This window comes from Melozone crissalis, unplaced genomic scaffold, assembly GCF_028551555.1.
Source record: "Melozone crissalis strain CALT ecotype California unplaced genomic scaffold, PUWL_Pcris_2 ptg000026l_1, whole genome shotgun sequence".
Lineage (NCBI taxonomy): Eukaryota > Metazoa > Chordata > Aves > Passeriformes > Passerellidae > Melozone > Melozone crissalis.
Genome location: NW_026535804.1, coordinates 11,257,383 through 11,276,630, shown reverse-complemented (window position 1 = coordinate 11,276,630; position 19,248 = coordinate 11,257,383). Strand labels below are relative to the sequence as shown.

The 19,248-nt window shown below is 52.7% G+C and overlaps 1 protein-coding gene across 1 annotated transcript; it reads left to right on the top strand.

Annotated features, from left to right (window-relative positions):
* Window positions 1-546: 546 nt before the first annotated feature.
* FAM20A (FAM20A golgi associated secretory pathway pseudokinase) lies at window positions 547-19,182 on the top strand. Its single transcript, XM_054278975.1, has 11 exons — window positions 547-848; window positions 7,048-7,229; window positions 8,767-8,817; window positions 9,963-10,041; window positions 11,374-11,466; window positions 13,162-13,277; window positions 14,307-14,487; window positions 15,014-15,123; window positions 15,555-15,636; window positions 15,723-15,782; window positions 18,503-19,182. Exons 1-11 carry the CDS (start codon window positions 547-549, stop codon window positions 18,765-18,767), a joined length of 1,521 nt encoding a protein of 506 aa, XP_054134950.1. The 3' UTR covers window positions 18,768-19,182.
* The last annotated feature ends 66 nt before the right edge of the window (window positions 19,183-19,248 follow it).

The following is a 19,248-nucleotide window of genomic DNA, read 5'->3' as shown; positions in this document are numbered from 1 at the left end:
AATTTCCCCTCTCAACACCTCATATCTGGTCTGGAGCCTGAAGCGATCCAAGCGCAATCATTTCACCATTTTTGCCCCCAAAGGGCACAGAAGGGGGGCACAGCTGGTGTCCCCAAAACCCAAGCAGTGTGGGGAGCACATCCTTTCCTCCCACTGATGGAGGAGCCATCTGCCAAAGCTCTCCCGGGCCGATTTTCCGCTTTGGGGAGAGGGGACGAGGTGCTCGAAGGGGCTGGCGGGGGACGCGGCACCTGCGCGGGGGCTGCGCTGGGCGGGCGGGCACAGCCCGGGGCCGCTCGGTTCGGTCCGCACCGGCACCGGCACCGTGCCCGTGTCCGTGTCCGTGTCCGTGTCCGGGGGAGGCTCCCCGGCCGCCGTGCCCCCACCCCCGCTCCCCCTCGCCGGGCCCCGAGCGCCCTGCCCGGTCCCCGCCCCGAGGTGCCCGCACCCCCGGCTCCGCCGCTCGAGCTCCCCCGTGCGCTCTGCCCCGGGAGCCGCCGCTGTCCCCATCCCTGTCCCCGTCCCCGTCCCCAGCCCGCCCCGGCCATGCCGGGCCCGCGGCGGGACCGCCCGGCCGTGCTGCTGCTGCTCGGGGCGCTGCTGGCCGCCGATCTCTACTTCCACCTCTGGCCGCGGGCGCGCCGGGAGCTGGGCAGGGTCTCCCCGCGCTGCCCGTGCCCCGCGGCCCCCGCCGCGCCGCGCCCGCCGCTGCCCCGCGCCGCCCCCGCGCTGCGCCGCCTCTTCGCCCACCCGCTGTACCGCGCCGCCCCGCCGGGCCCCGCCGAGCCGCTGCTGGGCGCCCGCGAAGCCCTGCGCTACTACCGGCGGAAGGCGGCTCGATGGAACAGGTGCGTCCCGCAGCCGCGCAGCCCCCGCGCCCCGCACCGCGCAGCGCCCGGAGCCCGGGCACCCCGCACCCGCAGCGCCGCGATACCCCCTTGCTGGGCATCTACTCCTTCCCGGCACCCCCTTGCCCTGCACCCCTTGCTGGGCATCTCCTCCTTCCCCGGGTATCTCCTGGGCACCCCCTTCTCGGGCATCTCCTCCTTCCTCAGCATCCCTTTTCTGGCATCTCCTTGCCCGACACCTCCTTCCTGGGCGCCTCCTTCCCCGGCACCCCTTTCTTCGCTATTTCCTGAGCATCCCTTTCTTGAGCACTCCGTGCACCAGCGGCTGCTGGCACTCCCTTCCCTTCCCTTCCCTTCCCCTTCCCCTTCCCCTTCCCCTTCCCCTTCCCCTTCCCCTTCCCCTTCCCCTTCCCTTCCCTTCCCTTCCCTTCCCTTCCCTTCCCTTCCCGGAACCTTCCCGGAACCTTCCCGGAACCTTCCTTTCCCGGACATCTCCTGGGCACTCTTTTTCTGGGCATCTCCCGGGCACCCCCTTCCCCGGCGCCCCCTTCCCGAATATCCCCTGGCCGTTCTTTTCCTGGGCACTCCCTTCCCGGACAATCCCTGTGCCCGCAGCTTCTGGGCACCCTCCCACCGGGCACCCCTTGCATGATCCCTCATTCCCTGGGTACCTCCTGGGCACCCCATTCTTGAGCACCCACTGCACGGGCATGTCCTGGACAACCCCTTCCCGGGTGTTTTCTGAGCACCCTTGCATGGGCACCCCTTTCCCGGGTATCTCCTGGACACCCCTTTTCTGGGCACCCCTTGCATGGGGACACATTTCCCTGGCATTGCCTGGGCACCCCTTTTTCCAGTCCCCTGGAATCTCTTGAGCACCCCCTTCCCAGGCACCCTCTGTGAGTGCACCTCCTGCACGGGCATCCCCTGGGCACCCCCTTTCTGGGCACCCCCTTTCTGGGCACCCCTGCCCTGGCATCCCCTGGGCACACTCTGGCCAGGCACTCCCTGCATGGGCACCCCCAGGCACCCCCTCTCTGGCACCCCCTCTCAGGTACCCCCTCTCAGGTACCCCACCCTTTCTGGGCAGCTCTCCTGGGTGTCCCTTGGGTGCCCCCTGGCATCCCCAGCCCAGCTTGGCCCCCCGTTCTGGCTCTGCGCCCTCACCCCTCCAGCCTGGCGGTGTCTCCCACCCTGCCCCACTGCCAGAGCCCCAGAGAAAGCAGAGAAAGGCACCCCCAGCTCAGAGCCCTCTCCTGCTGCCTCTGCCAGCCCAGCAAGGAGGAAACTCCCTTTGCTCCTGGGGTGGGACTGTCCCTGCCCTGTGGTCACTGCCTGGGGGGGACAGTGACCCTCAGTGCCAGCTCCCAGCATTGATTATCTGTACCCTGAATCCCTGATCTAACCCCCCTCCCACGAGCATACAGCACCCCAGAGCTGCTCCCTGCACCCCCAGAACTCCTCCACTCATGCGCAAACCTGGATAGAGCAGAGCACAGAGCTCCTCATGGCATCACCTCACCCGCTGTCCCCTCTGTGGGACAGGACACCTGCAAGGGGGTGACAGCATGTGGGGACACCCCAGGGACTCCTGTGCTGGCATTTCCCAGCTTTGGTTTCCCCACTCGTCCCATCCCCTGCACAGGGGATGCACAGCACATTCCCAAGTGCTGTCTCCGCCTGTTCCTCCTGCTCCTGTGGGGCTCTCCCAGTGCTGGTTCCACATGAGATTTGCTGCAGGAGATGGTGGGAAGTGATAATGGAAGGAACAGAGAAACCTTCATGGCCTGAGCAGCACCAGTGCTCAGCCAGGGCCACCCCTGCCAGGCTCTTCCCTGTCTCCAGTCAGTCTGGATCCTGTTGAATCCTTTGTCCCAGCATGTGAAATCCATGGCTGGTGGGTTTGGGTACCCCTGGATGTGCCACAGACCCACCCCGGGTGCATCTTCTCAGAGCTGAGCACTGCCTGCTGAAGCCACCAGGATTTGGGTACCAAGGTGGATATCTCCCAAGCAAAATCCCAGTGGGAATTGGGGATTTCAACCAAAGCTTCTCACAGCTTGGTGGCACCATCAGAAACCCTGGGCACTTGCTGTAAGCTCTGTTGCAGGAGAGGGAGAAGTCTGCACTCCCCAGTTTTATTCACCACGCTGTTAAAAGATGGAATTTGTTAAATTCTGGAATTTGTGCTGCACTTTGCCTCCTGCCCCAAGGTTTGGCTGTGCTGTGACTGGGAGGAACACTCTGGTGCCATTTGTCCTTGATTGACTTCACTCTGCACCTCCAGGAAGGCAAGAAGGCAGAGTATTGATTATTCCTCACTCTGAAATAAAATATTTGATGCTCATAAGTGGGTGAAACCTCCAGAGAGCACAGGCTGAGGTGACACAACTGCTCCTGCAGAAACCTGACAACAACCACCACCAGTGCTGCAGATTGAACATGGAACAGGTGGCACTCACCAGAGATGATGGATTTTATAAAATTGTCCATTTGCTGTGGGCACAGAGGAATTTCTGCCTCACCTGCAAAGCCTGTGTCCTCTCTGATGTGGCCAGGGCAGGGTCCTGATGGGACTCAGGAATCATCCCTGGCTTTTTCTCCCACTGCATGGGTTCAACCAAGCTGCTGCTGAGGACTGAAGAGCAAAAACTCCACAGCAGCTCCACGTGCAGAGCCAGCAGCAGAGACTCAGGGCTGGGTGTCCATGGGATGCTCTCCTCACCACAACAGGATAAACAGCACATTTCTCATCAGCCCTGGATGTGGGTGTTGGCAGAGCAGCTCTGGGAGCAGCAGGACTCTCCCCTGATGGAACAAGCTGCAGTTTCACCCCGTTCCTCCAGCACAGTGTCTGCCTTCATTTCTGCAGGCAGCTGGACATCAGCTGGAGCTCTGTCCGTCTGCTCTGTCCGGGGGCTCTGCCAGCTGGAGCAGCCCCAGCACATCCTGTTGGGACACCCTTGGCCAGAGTGTGTCCTCCTCCAAGCCAGCCCTGTGTGCTCCCAGCACCTCAGGATGCAGAACCAGCTGGAGAGACTGATGGGGATGCATGATGGAAACAGAAAAACAACGAAACATCCACACCTCTTCAAAACCCCCCCAAAAAATCCCTCAGAAACTCCAGAGCTTATTGTTATCCCTGAAGGAGCAGCTTCAAAAGCCCAAACTCAGGATGCTGGTGGCCTGAGCAGTGTCACCCCACGCTGTGCCTCCCTCCCAGCCCAGCACAGAGCTGAAAGCCAGGGCAACCCCAGGCCTATTTATAGCAGGGCAGAAATGAACCCTGGTTTTATTTCATTATGCCTTTTGCAGAGATCTGGCTTTTTCCAGGGAAATATTTCAGGAATCCTGAAGGAAGCAGGGAGAGCTGTATTTTGGGTTGAAAGGCTGGGAAGGGACTGGCTCAGGCTGGGCAGGGCCCATGTGGATGCAGGGCTGGGAGCTGCCTCCCCTTGCATAACCACTGCATTTTTTTCCCCCTCAGTAATGCCTTGCTCACCCTGGGGGAGCAGCCTGTGTGTGTGGCAGGCAGGAGAGCAAATATGGAAAAATATTTGGGCAGCTGCCCTGGGGAAAAATCCTGAGTCGCTGCTGTCCATGGCACTGGGGTTTGCCATCCCTGGCTGGGGCAGGGTTAATAGCTCATTTATTAATTAATGCCTCACAGCTCGTTAAGGTTGTGCCTCACTTATCCACAGGAAGGCCAGCAGGCTGGGGGTCAGGGCATTTCTGCTGGAGCTGATGGCATTCCAGGGCATTTCCTTGTGCACAGGGAATTTTCTGCCTCATGATGGCGTTCCAAGGCACTTCCTTGTGCACAGGGAATTTTCTGTCTGTTTTCTGTCTGAATTTTCTGGCATTCCAGGGCCATTTCCTTGTGCACAGGGAATTTTCTGTCTGTTTTCTGTCTGAATTTTCTGTCATTCCAGGGCCATTTCCAGGTGCACAGGGAATTTTCTGCCTCCTGAGCAAAGCCCTGGTCAGGGAGGGCAGTGCCCCAGCTCCCTCTGACCGTGCACACGTGGATTTTTCCATGCTGTGGCTGGCCCAGTCCAATGGAAAGACAAACAGACTGGGAGAGGGAGCAGGCACATCCAACCTGTCCCTCCAGCTCCCAGAGGGCTCCCAGGACATCACTGTGTAGGAAATGAATTTGTGGGAAATCCTCAAAGCCTGACAGAAGGCTCACATAGTATATATGTGTATGTAAGCCTCGAGATAAGAAATGCTGACTTGGAAATACTGTGGAATAAGACATTATTGAGAGAAAAATAGAACTAAAAACAAGTTTCAAAGGATAGTATTGATACACTATAAATGTTTTAAAGCTAACCATCTAAACTCTTCAGAAGTCTTACTACAATGTATTTTTCATACTTCTATTTTTCTACACTATCTATTTTTAGTTGCAAGGCTATCCTTTAAAACTTTATTTTTCTGTTTTATTCCATTATATTTCTAAGTCAACATTTCTTATCTCAAGGTTTACATACACATACATACTACGGAAAACTTCTATCAAACTTGGAGAATTTTCTACAAATTCATTTCCTACACCACTGGAACCCCTCTGGGAGGGTTCATGCCCGGCTCACAGCCAGATTAACCACCCTGCTCAGCCTGCTTGGATGGAGAAGGGTGATGGAAAATTGATGGAAAAATCCCAACCAAGCCCCAGCTGCTGGGCTGAGCAGGGAAATAAAGGAACCCCCAGGAGCCCTTTGCAGCCCCCAGTGGAAATTATCATCAGTTATCAAGGATTATCAGTCCTTGGCTGATAAATGTCCTGGGGCATGGTCAGCCCTCGCTGCTCAGGCTCTGGGTGGGCTCTGGCTGGGATTGTGGCATTTCCCCTGTCCAGCCTTGGTTAATGTCCTACTCCTTATCAGCCCTCAGCTGCTGTTTGCTTTCCTGCATGGATCCTGGCACTTTCAGTGCAAACTGAGCCTCATCTTCCCTTTATCAGGACTGGCTGCTCCACACAGGAGCTGGACACTGTTAGTGAGAAACCTCTGAAAGCTCTGTCCCCTGCTTTCCGTGACCTTTCATTTCCCCAGCCTTGGAGTCTCTGTCACCACTGAGCAAGAAATGACACAGATTCACTCCAAGGCTGGTTTGCAGAAGAGCATTTAACACCAAAAATCCTCTCCTTTATAGACAGATTCAACACATTCTGCTTGATTGGCTCACTAACAAAAACATCTTTCTCACAAGCAGCCCTTGAGAGGAACAGAAAAGCAGAGTAGGAAGACACCACCTGCAGGTTGTTTATACCAACAAGTTATCATCGTTTCTCTGCAACTCCCTAAAAAAGCCTCACAAGGCCACTGTGAGAAAACAAAGCCCATTCTCTCACTCTCTGACCAGGCTGTTGCATCCGCAGGTCTCGAGGTTGAAGAAAATGCTGATTCAGTGGTTTTGGGTTATTCCTGAGCTTGAGGGGCTCCTTCAGCTCCACCTGCCAAAAAAGGGGGGGGGATTGAACCTTGATTTTTAGACATCATGAGCAGGATGCTGCCACATGACCTTGTAGCATCCCTGCTCACTGTGAATTTGGTCACAGAGGAAATTTGTAGCTTTCAGTGATTTTTTCCCCCCAGCTTCAGGGAAAAAACTCTCTCAGAGAGGGTCAGAGACTCAGTTTCCCCTTACCCAACCCGTGCTCTGCTCCTGGCACCCTCCAGGCTCAGAGAAGGCAGCTTTCCCACATTCCCATTCCTCCTCTCTTGCAGGAGACACAAGTTGCTCCCATTTCCACATCCCCATCCCCGGAGCATCTCTCTTGCAAGAGGCACAAACTGTACCAGGAGGAGCTGAACCTCTCCTTTTTCCACATCCACATCCCCATCCCTCCTCTCTCTCTCTTGCAGGAGGCACAAGCTGCTCCTTTTTCCACATCCCTATCCCCAGAACACCTCTCCCTCTCTTGAAGGAAACACAAACTGTACTGAGGGGAGCTGAGCCTCTCCCTTATCCTCATCCCCATCTCTCCTATCTTGCAGGAGGCACAAGCTGCTCCCTTTCCCACATCCCCATCCCCATCCCTCCTCTCTCTTTTGCAGGAGACACAAACTGTACCAGGAGGAGCTGAAACTCTCCCTTTTGCACATCTTCATCTCTCCTCTCTTGCAGGAGACACAACCTGTACCAGGAGGAGCTGAACCTCTCCCTTTTCCCCATCCCTCCTCTCTTGCAGGAGGCACAAGCTGTACCGGCAGGAGCTGAACCTGACCCTGCCAGCCCCTCTCCCCCTGCGTGCCGAGGCCGCCTGGCTGCAGTTCCAGCTGGGCATCAGCCGGGACGGGCTCTACCCGCGCTCCAGCGCTGCCGTCAGCCGCCTGCTGCGGGACCTGCGCCACCTGCCCACCGTCAGCGCCGGTGAGAGCACGGGCAGGGGCACGGGGATGGGCACGGGGATGGGGATGGGCATGGGCATGGGCATGGGCATGGGCATGGGGATGGGCATGGGGATGGGCACGGGGATGGGCATGGGGATGGGCATGGGCATGGGCATGGGCATGGGCATGGGGATGGGGATGGGCATGGGGATGGGCATGGGCATGGACACGGGCATGGGCATGGGGATGGGTTCCTTGGAGCCTGCCTGGGGGATGGCAAACGATTTTAAACTCATAGAAAATTCAGGGGGTTAGAAAGAAAGCTAATGCCAGGGTTAGCAGGACCTGGGGTGTGACCGTGTTCACAGGGGTCCCAGGATGAGAGAAGGGATGAGGATCTGACTCCATGTTTCAGAAGGCTTGATTTATCATTTTATGATATATATTATATTAAAACTACACTAAAAGAATAGAAGAAAGGATTTCATCAGAAGGCTGGCTAAGAATAGAAAAAGAAGGAATGATAACAAAAGCTTCTGTCTCAGACTCTCTGTCCGAGCCAGCTGACTGTGATTGGCCATTAATTAGAAACAACCACATGAGACCAATCACAGATGCACCTGTTGCATTCCACAGCCGCAGATAATCATTGTTTACATTTTGTTGTGAGGCCTCTCAGCTTCTCAGGAGGAAAATCCTAAGGAAAGGATTTTTCATAAAAGATGTCAGTGACACTGGGGAAATGTTAAAAGCAGGCTCTGGGTAGTGTTAGGTCTTGTGTTTGCCAGATCATGTGAAATTGTACCTGTGATAAATGATATAATTGTTAGATGTGATGATTGTTTAGTAATTAGATGTAGTTATGGTTTAATTGTAAGAAGAATCATGAGAAACTGTGTTCAAGGGTTAGAGGGGGATCACAATAAACCCATGCTTGGATGAAATCAATGTGTAAAATAGAACAATGTAAGTTTAATAATTAATAACTAAAGTTTATCTAGTGAGATATTAGGAAGTTCTAAGCTTAATAATGGAGCTCTGTGCATTGTGTTTTAAGGCTTACAAGCAGGTATTGTATTTGAAATAAGCAAGCATTGTTTAACCAAAGGTACGTGTGCTTATAGTGATTAGAACTATTGTCAATGTGCTTTTGCTTTGTGTGATTGGTCAAAAAACTTTTAAAGTGAGTTGTAACATTAAGTTCTTGCTCTGCTGCCTGAGATGTGAGCTGTTGGCATCTTCCCATTGTCATAACCATGTAATGAGACTGATGCTGGAAAATAAACCAGCTCAATGCTGTTCCACAGCAGCCCCATCCCATTTTTGATTTGTACAGAGCCCCCAGCCAGTGATGTGTCAGGACTGTGGGCTGACAGTCATGAGATCTGTGCATTTGTATGCAGTTGAGTGCTTGGCAGATTCAGTTTAGATGCAATGTAACATAGTGTAATATAATATAGAATAATATAGAATAATAAAGTAATTAATTAGCCTTGTGATAAGATGGAGTCAGGTGCATCATTCTCTCCTCTCATTGGGGATGCTGGTGGGGTCTCACTGCTCCTCCTGCCCTGCAGACTACAGCCAGGATGAGAAGGCCCTGCTGGGAGCCTGTGACTGCAGCCAGGGTGAGTGTGGCACCTGGGGTCCCCATGTCCCATCCCCAGTGCTCCATCCCCAGCTGGGCAGGGAAACGCCAAGCCAGGCTCTGCTCCCTCCCATTAACCCAGCACAGGCTGGGATCACAGAGCGTGGAATTATTCCAGTTTAAAAAGCCTCTGAAATTATGGAATCCACCCCAAGGGCCACGTCCAGGCTTTTTTTAATGCCCAGGGGTGATGATTCCACCACTTCCATGAGCAGCCTGATCAATGTGGGTGTCAGGACACCAGTTCAGCACTGGTTTCTGCTGGGGAGGGAGGGAAAAGTCCCCAAGGGGATGTGACAGAGGGGCTGCAGGGAAATCTGCTCTATGGCACACGGGGGAGAGGAAAATAAATGGGAAGAGAGAGGGGAGTGGCTGGAAGGAGTGAGGGGATGCACTCATGGGGTTGGAAAGCTGGGTTGTGCTGGGGGTGTAACTGGGGTGTTCCCAGGAGTTAACATCCCATTTCCCAGGAATTAACGCCCCATTTCCCAGGAGTTAATACTGCCCATTTCCTGGCAGTTATCATCCCCTTTCCTAAGTGTTAACATCCCATTTCCCAGGAGTTAACACCCCATTTCCAAAAGTTAACACCCCCTTTCCAGGAGTTAAGGTCCCCTTTCCAGACAGTTAGCATCCCATTTCCCAAGAGTTAACATCGCATTTCCAGGAGTTAACACCCTGTTTCCCAAAATTTAACACCCTCTTTCCCAGGAGTTAACACCCCATTTTCCACCAGTTAACCCCCCATTTCCAGGAGTTATCATCCCATTTCCCAGGAGTTAATACCCCCTCTCCCAGCAGTTAACACCCCATTTAAAGCAGTTAACACCCCATTTTCCCAAAAGTTAACACCCCATTTTCCAGCAGCTAACACCCCAATTTCCCAGGAGTTAACACCCCATTTCCCAGAGGTGAAGATTCGCATTTCCAGGAGCTAACCTCCCATTTTCAGGATTTAATGCCCCATTTCCAGCAGTTAACCCCCATTTCCAGGAGCTAACCCCCAATTTCCCAGGATTTAACCCCCATTTCCAGGAGCTAACACCCCATTTCCCAGGAGCTAACACCCCATTCCCAGGATTTAACCCCCATTTCCATGAGCTAACACCCCTTTTCCTCCCCAAGTGGTGAAGCCCAGCGGTGTGCACCTGAAGCTGGTCCTCAGGTTCCAGGATTTTGGGAAAGCCATGTTCAAGCCCATGAGGTAAGGCCAGCAGAGCCCCCCTGAGCCCCTGCAGGGCGGGCTGGGACCCTCATCGGCACGGGAAGGTCCCAGCCACCCCTTCCCTCTCTGCCCTCCCTACCTGGGGAGTGAAATATTCCATTATTTTCCATTTTTCTTGGCTGCTCACACCCCCCCAGGAGCACACATGGGTAAACACCAGCGTTCCCACACTGCTGTTGGTGTTGGAAATGTCTCAGTTTTGGGTGCCGGGTACAGAAGGACCTTGGGACACTTGTTCTCCTGAGATCCTTGCCATGAGGGACTGCTCTTCCCCAGCAGACTTTGGGGCTTGCCTTGCTTTTCCTTGGATTCCCCAGAGTGTTTCCAAGAAGCAGCCATCAAACAGGGGATTTAAATTGCTGCTGCTTTATTCGCAGCCCCTTGGGACTCTTCACATCAATTCCCTCTCACTTTACTGTCCATGTGTGACACAGCAGCTGGATGATAAATCCTCACCCAGGAGGAGCCAGCTCCTCTCCCCTGGGTTTCCATCCACCTCTGCCCAGTGTCTACCAGGTCCTGGAGGGGAAGGAGAGCATCCATGGCCTGCTGAGCCAGGAGGGATTTCCTGGGTCCTGTCCCATTTGCCAGGAGTTAACACCCAATTTCCAGGAATTAACACTCCATTTCCCAGGAATTAACATCCCCTTTCCCACGAGTTAACACTCCATTTCCAGGAGTTAATATTCCATTTCACAGGAGTTAACACCCAATTTTCCAGGAGTTAACATCCCATCTCCAGCAGTTAACACTCCCTATTCCCAGGAGTTAACACCCTTTTCCCTGGAATTAACATCCCATTTCCCAGTGCTAACATCCCATTTCCCAGTAGTTAACATCCCCCTTTCCTAGGAGTCAAGACTCCATTTCTCAAGAGTTAACACCCCCTTTCCCAGTAGTTAACACTTCATTTCCAGGAGTTAACTTCCCATTTTCCAAGGAGTTAAGGCTGAGCATCAGGTTCCCACGCTGCACCTACTGGGGCACCTTGTGCCAGCCAGAAAATGGAATTAAATGGAGCTCCCACCTCAGGGATAGGAGAGCATCAGACCTGAGCTCTCCTCTGCCTCCATGGGGATGTGACAAACACCACCTGAAACTTCATCCTAGGGGGGGTCTAAGCTCTTGCTGGAGCAGATTTAAGCCCCAGCCAGCTCTTCTGCTTCTCCCAAGGTGCAGGTGCTGCTCCCTGGCTCCAGCTGGGCACGGAGCCCTTGGCTCTGACCCTGTCCCCATTGTGGCCCCCCAGCTGTCCCTGTGCCACCCCTCGGTGTCCAGACTGCCCAGGGCTCACCCCCTGCTTCCTCCCAGGCAGAAACGTGAGGAGGAGACTCCTGAGGATTTCTTCTACTTCGTGGATTTCCAGCGGCACAACGCGGAGATCGCTGCCTTCCACCTGGACAGGTAGGGCTGGCACTGCCCTGGCACTGCCCTGGCACTGCCCTGCTGCTCTGCCTGCTCCTCTGGCCACCAGGGTCTGGGGAAAGACCTGCAGGGCTCGGGGAAAGGAAATTTCCAGGAAATTTCAAGAAAAGGAAAGGAAATTTCCAGGAAGCTCCAGGAAATTTCTAGGAAAGGAAAGGAAATTTCAAGAAAATTTCAAGGAAAGGAAATTTCCAGGAAAGGAAATTTCAAGGAAATTTCCAGGAAAGGAAAGGAAATTTCAAGGAAAGGAAGTTTCAAGAAAAGGAAAGGAAATTTCAAGGAAAGGAAATGGAAAGGAAAGGAAATTTAAAGAAAAGGAAATTTCAAGGAAATTTCAAGGAAAGAGGAAAGGGAAAAGGAGAAAGAAAAAGGGGGAAGGAAAAGGGGAAAAGTAAAGGGAAAGGAAAAAGGAAAAGGAAAGGGGAAAGGAATCCTCCAGTAGATCCTCCTGACTCTCATCTGACACCCCAGAGCCAGCTTTGCCTTGGCCACTGCATGGCAGCAGGTGCAGTCCAGGTGGGAACAGGTCAGATTCTCACCTGGCCGTCTCACATTGTCCCTCCCCTGCATCCAGGTGCCAATCAGAGCCCTGGGCACAGCCTGGGTGCCCTGCTGGTGGGGGAGGCACACACTCCATCAGCAGCAAGGTGTGCTTTGGGTTAATAAACTGCAGCAATGCAGTATTGGGCCCTCAGATAATGAGCAATTAACCTGGCACCTCTTCCCAGCAGGGTGTGTGTTTAATAAAATCAAAAATACCCATCTGAAAAGATGAGGGCAGCAGCCTTTCCCTCCTCTGAACACCAGATCTCTGATGGTCAGAGTGGGTGGAGATCTCCAGTTTCCATAGGATGAGCAGGACTAAATTAAGTCCTGTAGCTCAGACTCAGAGAAAGGGAACAAAGGGAGCTGAATTCCCTTCCCAGTTCTGTCCCAACATCCTCACAGTGACTCTGCTTTATTCAGCCACCACCACCTCGCCCCTGCAGCTCCACTGCCACAAAAATGAGGCCAGACTGCTTTTGTCAAGTGCTTTGTGGTTTTCAGAGCTGAAAGATGCTGGATAAAAGCAAATATTTTCTTCTCTCTGAACATTGCTCAATAAGTAGCAGGCTAAATCCTGTTCTGTGCCCAATTCCCAGGGGCAGGGGGCATTACCCAAGGAGCCAAACAGAGCATTGGCCAACTCTTCCCATTTACTGACTCAGCAAGCAGCAGCAGCTTCCCATTGACTGCCAGGAATGCTTTCCTGCCCCAGGCCCTGAGGTTTTTAAGAATATTTTTGAGGAATGAGCTGGGCATGAGAGCCTCTGGAGGAGGGGGGTTCCTCCTCAGCCACGTTGTACCAGGATCAACATCTTTTCTGCATATCAAACCAGCATTGTAGAGGGGCCTGAAGGGCTGCTCTGGCCCTGTTTGTGTGCAAAGGGTGGGGAGAAACCAAGGCAACGTTAGGGAAAGAGACAGGAATGCTGGAGAACATCCAGCTCGTTCCAGACAGCAGCTATTAAAATACCAAAATCCAAACAGAGCCACATTACATTTTGGCCCAGAGGGGTTTTTGCTGGAAAGAGTCTGGGTGCAGGGATCCAAAGGCTCCTGGTGGAAGGGGCAGGGGCAGCACCTGCCACCACACAGTGCAGCAGCTGCAGCATCCCTGTGCCCTCTGTGCAGGATCCTGGACTTCAGGAGGGTGCCACCCACCGTGGGGAGGCTGATCAACGTCACCAAGGAGATCCTGGAGGTCACCAAGAACGAGGTTCTGCAGAGTGTCTTCTTCGTGTCACCAGGTGGGCAGGGGCTGGCTCAGGATAGGGCAAATTATGGCCCCAATTGTCTCTAAGGTCCCTTCACAGCTGACCCAAACCTGTGGTGTTCCACGGTGGGAGGAAGGGACTGCAGGAAAAGCAGCTGCAGGACTCGTGCTGTGGTGCAGAAATGAAATTCTTGGGTTAAATGTGCACAAAAACATGGTTACTGCAGACGTTCCCTCCAGCTGGAATCACCTACCAGATTTGGTAGGTGATTGGCCTTTTTCTCTTAACCTTTCCCTATATTTGGCCTTTTTTTCCTAACCTTTCCCTTGGCACAGGACCCCAGTCTGTCATTTGGCAGGTTGAAATCCATGCCATGGCTGCTTTGGGTTTTACCTTCTTTTTCCTTGGACTCCCCAGAGTGTTTCCATGAAACACTCATCAACCATGGCATTCTAAACTGCTCTGCACTCATTTGCAGCCCCTTGGGCCTCTTCCCATCTGCTCCCTCTCACTCCATCCCTGCCACAAGAAATAATCACTGTCCCATGGTAGGGAAATGTGGCAGCAGCTCTGTGGGCACAGAGAGAAACACAATTTTCCCAGGATTTTCCTGGGGAAGCCTGTGAGAATGCTCAGAGAAGGAATTAAAACAATTCTTATCTTCACTTGATGCACCTGTTGTTGTGAACACGTGGAATGTGTTATGGAGATTATGCCTATAATCTCCAGATTCTATCCAGGTAGGAATGCTTGGCTGGTGTTCCAGAATCTCCAGATTCTATCCAGATAGGAATGCTTGGCTCCTCCCTCTGGGCTCACATCTCCCAGTGGGATGCTGCAGTTCTTATCAGCCATGCTGTGACATTCAATAGCTGTTATCAGCAGATGTTCTCCTCCCCAGAGGGAAGAATGATTGTGGAAGAGATAAGGAAAACTGCCCACTGAACAGAAAACAACTGCCATAGAATAGAATAGAATAGAATAGAACAGAACAGAACAGAACAGAACAGAACACACCTTGCCTTACATTCTGGTTCACCCTGTTTTCTGCTCTCCTCCCAGCCAGCAACGTCTGCTTCTTCGCCAAGTGCCCGTACATGTGCAAGACAGAGTACGCCGTGTGTGGGAGCCCCCATCTCCTGGAGGGCTCCCTCTCTGCCTTCCTGCCCTCCCTCAACCTGGCCCCACGCCTCTCCATCCCCAACCCCTGGATCCGCTCCTACTCCTTCGAGGGAAAAGAGGAGTAAGTGGGTAAATGAGGCTGCTCCCCACATCTGCACTGCAGGGCACGGACACAGACAGAGCTGCAGAAATAACCCAGGCCAGGGTTCAGGGAGCCCATAATTAGGGTAATAATTAGTGTAATAACCCCTAAAGCCGTTTGCTGTGAGAAGATCAGAGAAAAGAATGAGAAACAATTCTTGTGAGCGTGTAGAATGTGTTACGGAGATTTGTTTACCAAACGGTGGTTTCTTAATTAGCCAATGGGGATGGTGTTTTAAGTAAAGGACCAGTCAAATACAGCCATGAGAAACATCCACTGTCACATCAGGAGATGCTGTCCCATGGATCAAACCCCTCCAGAAAGTTCTAACAGCCTTTCCCACATTTGCTGCTCCATTGGCTGTGTTTCAATTCCAGCCTCCTGCATGCACCAGGGGAGATTTATTTCCTCCTCCTGTACATCTTCACATGGAAGATGGTTTTGGGGTATATTTGGGACGCGGCAGAAGCAGCTGAGGGCGTCTCCTTTTCTCCATCTCCTGCAGGTGGGAAGTGAATCCACACTACTGCAACACAGTGAGGGAGATCTACCCCTACAGCAACAGCAACCGGCTGCTCAACATCGTGGACATGGCCATATTTGACTTCCTGATAGGTAATGATGGAGGGAAAGGAGTTCCTTTCCTTCCCTTTTTCCTTTCCTTCCCTTTTTCCTTTCCTTCCCTTTTTCCTTTCCTTTCCTTTCCTTTCCTTTCCTTTCCTTTCCTTTCCTTTCCTTTCCTTTCCTTTCCTTTCCTTTCCTTTCCTTTCCTTGGAATTTTCTGGAAATTTCCTGAGAATTTCCTGGAAGTTTCCTTTCCTGGAAATTTCCGTTTGTTTTTTAGAGGGGCTGCTGTCTCCCCACAGCCCCTCCAATGTGGGGGCACAGGGGAGCCCCCAGACCCACCCCAGCAAAGGTAAAGCAGCACCTTGGGCACCTCCAGCCTGGCAACAAATACTCCATGCAGATCAGAAAGAAACCTTGGGATAATTCAGTCAATTCCCTGGAAGGAAGGCAAGCTGTGTCCCTCTGTGTGGCCTTTGCAGGGAACATGGACAGGCACCACTACGAGATGTTCACCAAGTTTGGGGACGATGGCTTCCTCCTGCACCTGGACAACGCCAGAGGGTGAGACAGCAGGGGAACGTGGGGAGGAAGAGGAGGAGGAGGAGGAGGAGGAGGAGGGCAGGCTCTGAACTCTGCTTCATCCCCAGGTTTGGGCGGCATTCCCACGACGAACTCTCCATCCTGGCCCCGCTCTCCCAGTGCTGTGTGTAAGTTCCAGCTGCAGGAGCATGGGAATCACGAGTGGAAAAACATCCACTGGCACACCAGGAGATGCTGTCCAATGGACCAAACCCTTCCAGAAAGTTCCAACAGCCTTTCCCAGCCCATCAGCACGAGGTGCTTCCAGGAAGCACAGAAATCTCCATCCAAAATCCTGGTGGAGCTTTGATGCGCTTCTTCAAGCTTCCTCTTCTCATGGCACGAAGGAGCTCATAATTTTAACCCTTTGTTCCTCCTTCATTAATGCACATAAATCAGCAGCTGCAAGTTAAATTTAAGAGGCAGAAGCAGCTGCTGTTTCCTAGGGTTTGTCTTCAGGAGATGTGGAGCTTTTTTCCTTGCTCTCCCTGCTCCTTCTCCCCCTCAGGGTGGTAACTGCACTCTCCCCACACACCTTTAATTTCAAGAACTGTTATTTGCACTCAGCAAGTATTTTCATTTCTAATTGCAGGCTCGCAGGGAATCCTTCTCTTGAAATTTTGTGCAGCTTGAAATTAACTCTGCCTCTTAATTTGGCCTTCATGCTATAATATCCACAGGTCACAGCATTTCTATTCTTCCAGATCCACCTCCCAGAAACTCCTCTTAATTTAATAATTGTAAAAGGCAGGACTTGAACACTTTGTCATAAGCAAACAAGGGCCAGGAATGGCATAAAAACAACTTGTTCTGCCTGAGGGAAACACATAAACCCTCATTTCCCACAAGGGCTGATCCATTTGGAGTGGGAGAGCATCTGAAACCACTTGGGAAGGAAAGGAAGAGGTTTTGCTTGAGTAAGCACAAGGAGGCCACAAATTTCAGCCTGCCCTGACCACCAACCTGGACTCGGCCCACCGAGTTCCTCCTTGCTCTGACACCGAGCTGGGCCATGAGAGCAGGGAAGCTCCTCCAGCCACTCCAACCAGGAGCACAGGGGTGTTGAGAGCAGGCTGTTAAACACATTCCCAGCTGAGTTCTGCTCCAAGCCTGGCTTCCAGCAGATTTGAGTCTGTTTTATCTGCCTCTCCCAGCCTGTCCCACACGTTGAGGCCTGCAGTCTCCTCTCCCACACCACGAGTGGCACAAATACAGCCATGCCATGAGGTGCTCCTTTCCCTGAAAGCATCCGAACCCTCCTGGAGGCACAGCCAGGCCTGAAGCAGCCCCAGGCAGGCTGCTGGAGTCCCTGGAAGGCTCGGGGTGAAAGGTTCAGCAGTCCAGCCCAGGCACAGGGTCACAGCCCCCGTGGGAGCGCAGCGGCAGCGTTTCCATCGCAGCCCTGTGTGTGCTGTGCTCTGTTTGTTTGTTGTGTAACTGTTCCAGCAGTCCATCAGCTGCTCCCCACGGGTCACAGCAGCCCTCTCTCCACCTCCAAGCACTGCTGGGACCAGAGCAAACACAGCTGGTGTTTACCCACAGCAGCTCCCGGGCCGAAGGACAGCGCACAGATCCTCGTTCACATCTGCTCTGGGCACAGCTTCCCCTGGCAGCAGCAGCAGCACCTCACAGCTAGGGTTTAGAGCTTCCTTGTCAGCCCTCACACTTGATCAATTGATTATTTTAGCTTTTTCGGGGATATTAATGCGGGAAGGTGATGTCTGGCCCTGTGGCAGCAGCATCCTCCTCCCCTTGTGCCGCTGCCCACACACACCTCGCTCCACACACAGTACTGATTTAGATTGGATATTAGGAAAAGTTTTTCCTGGAAAGGGTTCTAAAACATTGGCACAGGCTGCCCAGGGAAATCATGGAGTCACCATCCCTGGAATTCTTCAAATGATGTGTGGATGTGGCACCTGAGGATGTGGTTTGATGGTGCTGGGACAGCAGTTGAACTTGATGGTCCTAAAGGTCCTTTCCAACCTTAGTGATTGTCCCCAGCACCTGGAACAGCTTTCCCAAACAGCACATGGCCTGTTGGAGCTGCAGAGATCCAGATCAACCTTCCCAATGGATGCCCTGGGTAAACAACAGCCTAAAAATACAAATTCTTGAGCTGCCTGAAATGGATCTGACTTCACCCTTTTCCACCTGAAAATTCTGACTGGGCTGAATCCAAATTGTTCCATAAACATGGAGCACTTTGTTTCCAAGATTCAAAGGGCAATAACTACAGCCACTGATTTATTTCAGTATTATACATGCTGCAGTCAACACATTTCTGCTGAGGATTAAACAAATGATTTCAGAACACTTCATTTCATGCCCAGAAGCATTCCAAGACTGCAGCTTTTCATCCCATTTTCTGTCAAAGCAAATCACATTTGAACCTCAGTACCCCCTAAGGTGAAAAGTCACAGTTACATCAGTTCCAGGAAATATTCCCTTTGTGCTCAGAGTTTTGACAGAAGATATTTTCTCATTCATGTCTTTTCATTTACCTCCCCCTCTGCTCCCATCTCATCGATGTCATCCTTGGGGAGGTGGCACCACCCTGCAGGAACCTGGGGAACTGGGTCATCTCTGACTCACTCACTACTGACAACTTCACTCATGTTTTTCCTCTCTGCTGACAGAAATTTGCAGTACAAATACTCTGAGAAAAACAAAGGGAGAAGTAGAGGTTTCTGTAAAAAAAAAAATTCATTACCTTCCAAAATTAAAATTACAGAACCTCTGTTCCAAAATTCTTTAAATTCCTTCCCCCATCCCTGCCCTGCTGCTGTCAAGGAGCTCAGCTGCTCTTGCTGGGAGGTATTAAATTGTTGATTTAACTTTTTTCCAGAATAAAGAGATCGACGTGGCTGCGCCTGCAGCTCCTGGCGGAGCCCGAGTACCGGCTGAGCGAGGTGATGAGGGAATCCCTCCTGCAGGACCCCCTGGCCCCTGTGCTCACCGAGCCCCACCTGCTGGCCCTGGACAGGCGCCTCCAGCTCGTCCTGGATGCCGTGGGGAAGTGCATCGACACCTTTGGAGAGGCCACGGTGGTGGCCAACGACACCGCACAGCCCCAGAGCCCTGTAGTGCACAGAGCCAAGCTGGACACTTAGAGCCAGGAGAGCCCTGCCAGGCAAGGGGCAGCTCCAGCACGGCTCATTTCCACCCACAAACACTCACAGAGACTCGGAGAGGAAATGTCAGATCAAGAGTCACAGCAGGCTCCTCTGCTCACGTTCAATCAGAGCTCCTGTGCTCGGGCAGTGGCTGTGGCTGCAGTGGATCTCTACACACCGTTGGAGATTCTCTCCCAGATTTGCCCTAAACCAGGACAAAATTTGGCACCCAACGCGAGGCCCCTCCAGCAAGCAAACACAGCTTTGGGGTGGAAGAGCTGTGGTCTCCAGGTCTGGAGTTGGCCCTGCCCTTGGGGGGCTGAAGGAACACCAGACCTTGGTGTGCTCCACCTCCACAGGGGCTTGAGAAGGACATGGACTCGACCTGAGGGTGAGGGTTGAATAAAGAGATGCCAAGAGCATTTTCCTCTTAGTCAGTCTTTGTTCTGCGGTCAGGAGTGTATATTTGAGATATACC

Excerpts from the sequence above, each read along its gene's own strand:
- FAM20A (XM_054278975.1), top strand. The coding sequence starts at position 547 with ATGCCGGGCCCGCGGCGGGACCGCCCGGCCGTGCTGCTGCTGCTCGGG. Across the intron at positions 15,124-15,554 it reads CATATTTGACTTCCTGATAG|GGAACATGGACAGGCACCAC; the intron begins GTAATGATGGAG and ends TGGCCTTTGCAG. Across the intron at positions 15,783-18,502 it reads CCGCTCTCCCAGTGCTGTGT|AATAAAGAGATCGACGTGGC; the intron begins GTAAGTTCCAGC and ends ACTTTTTTCCAG.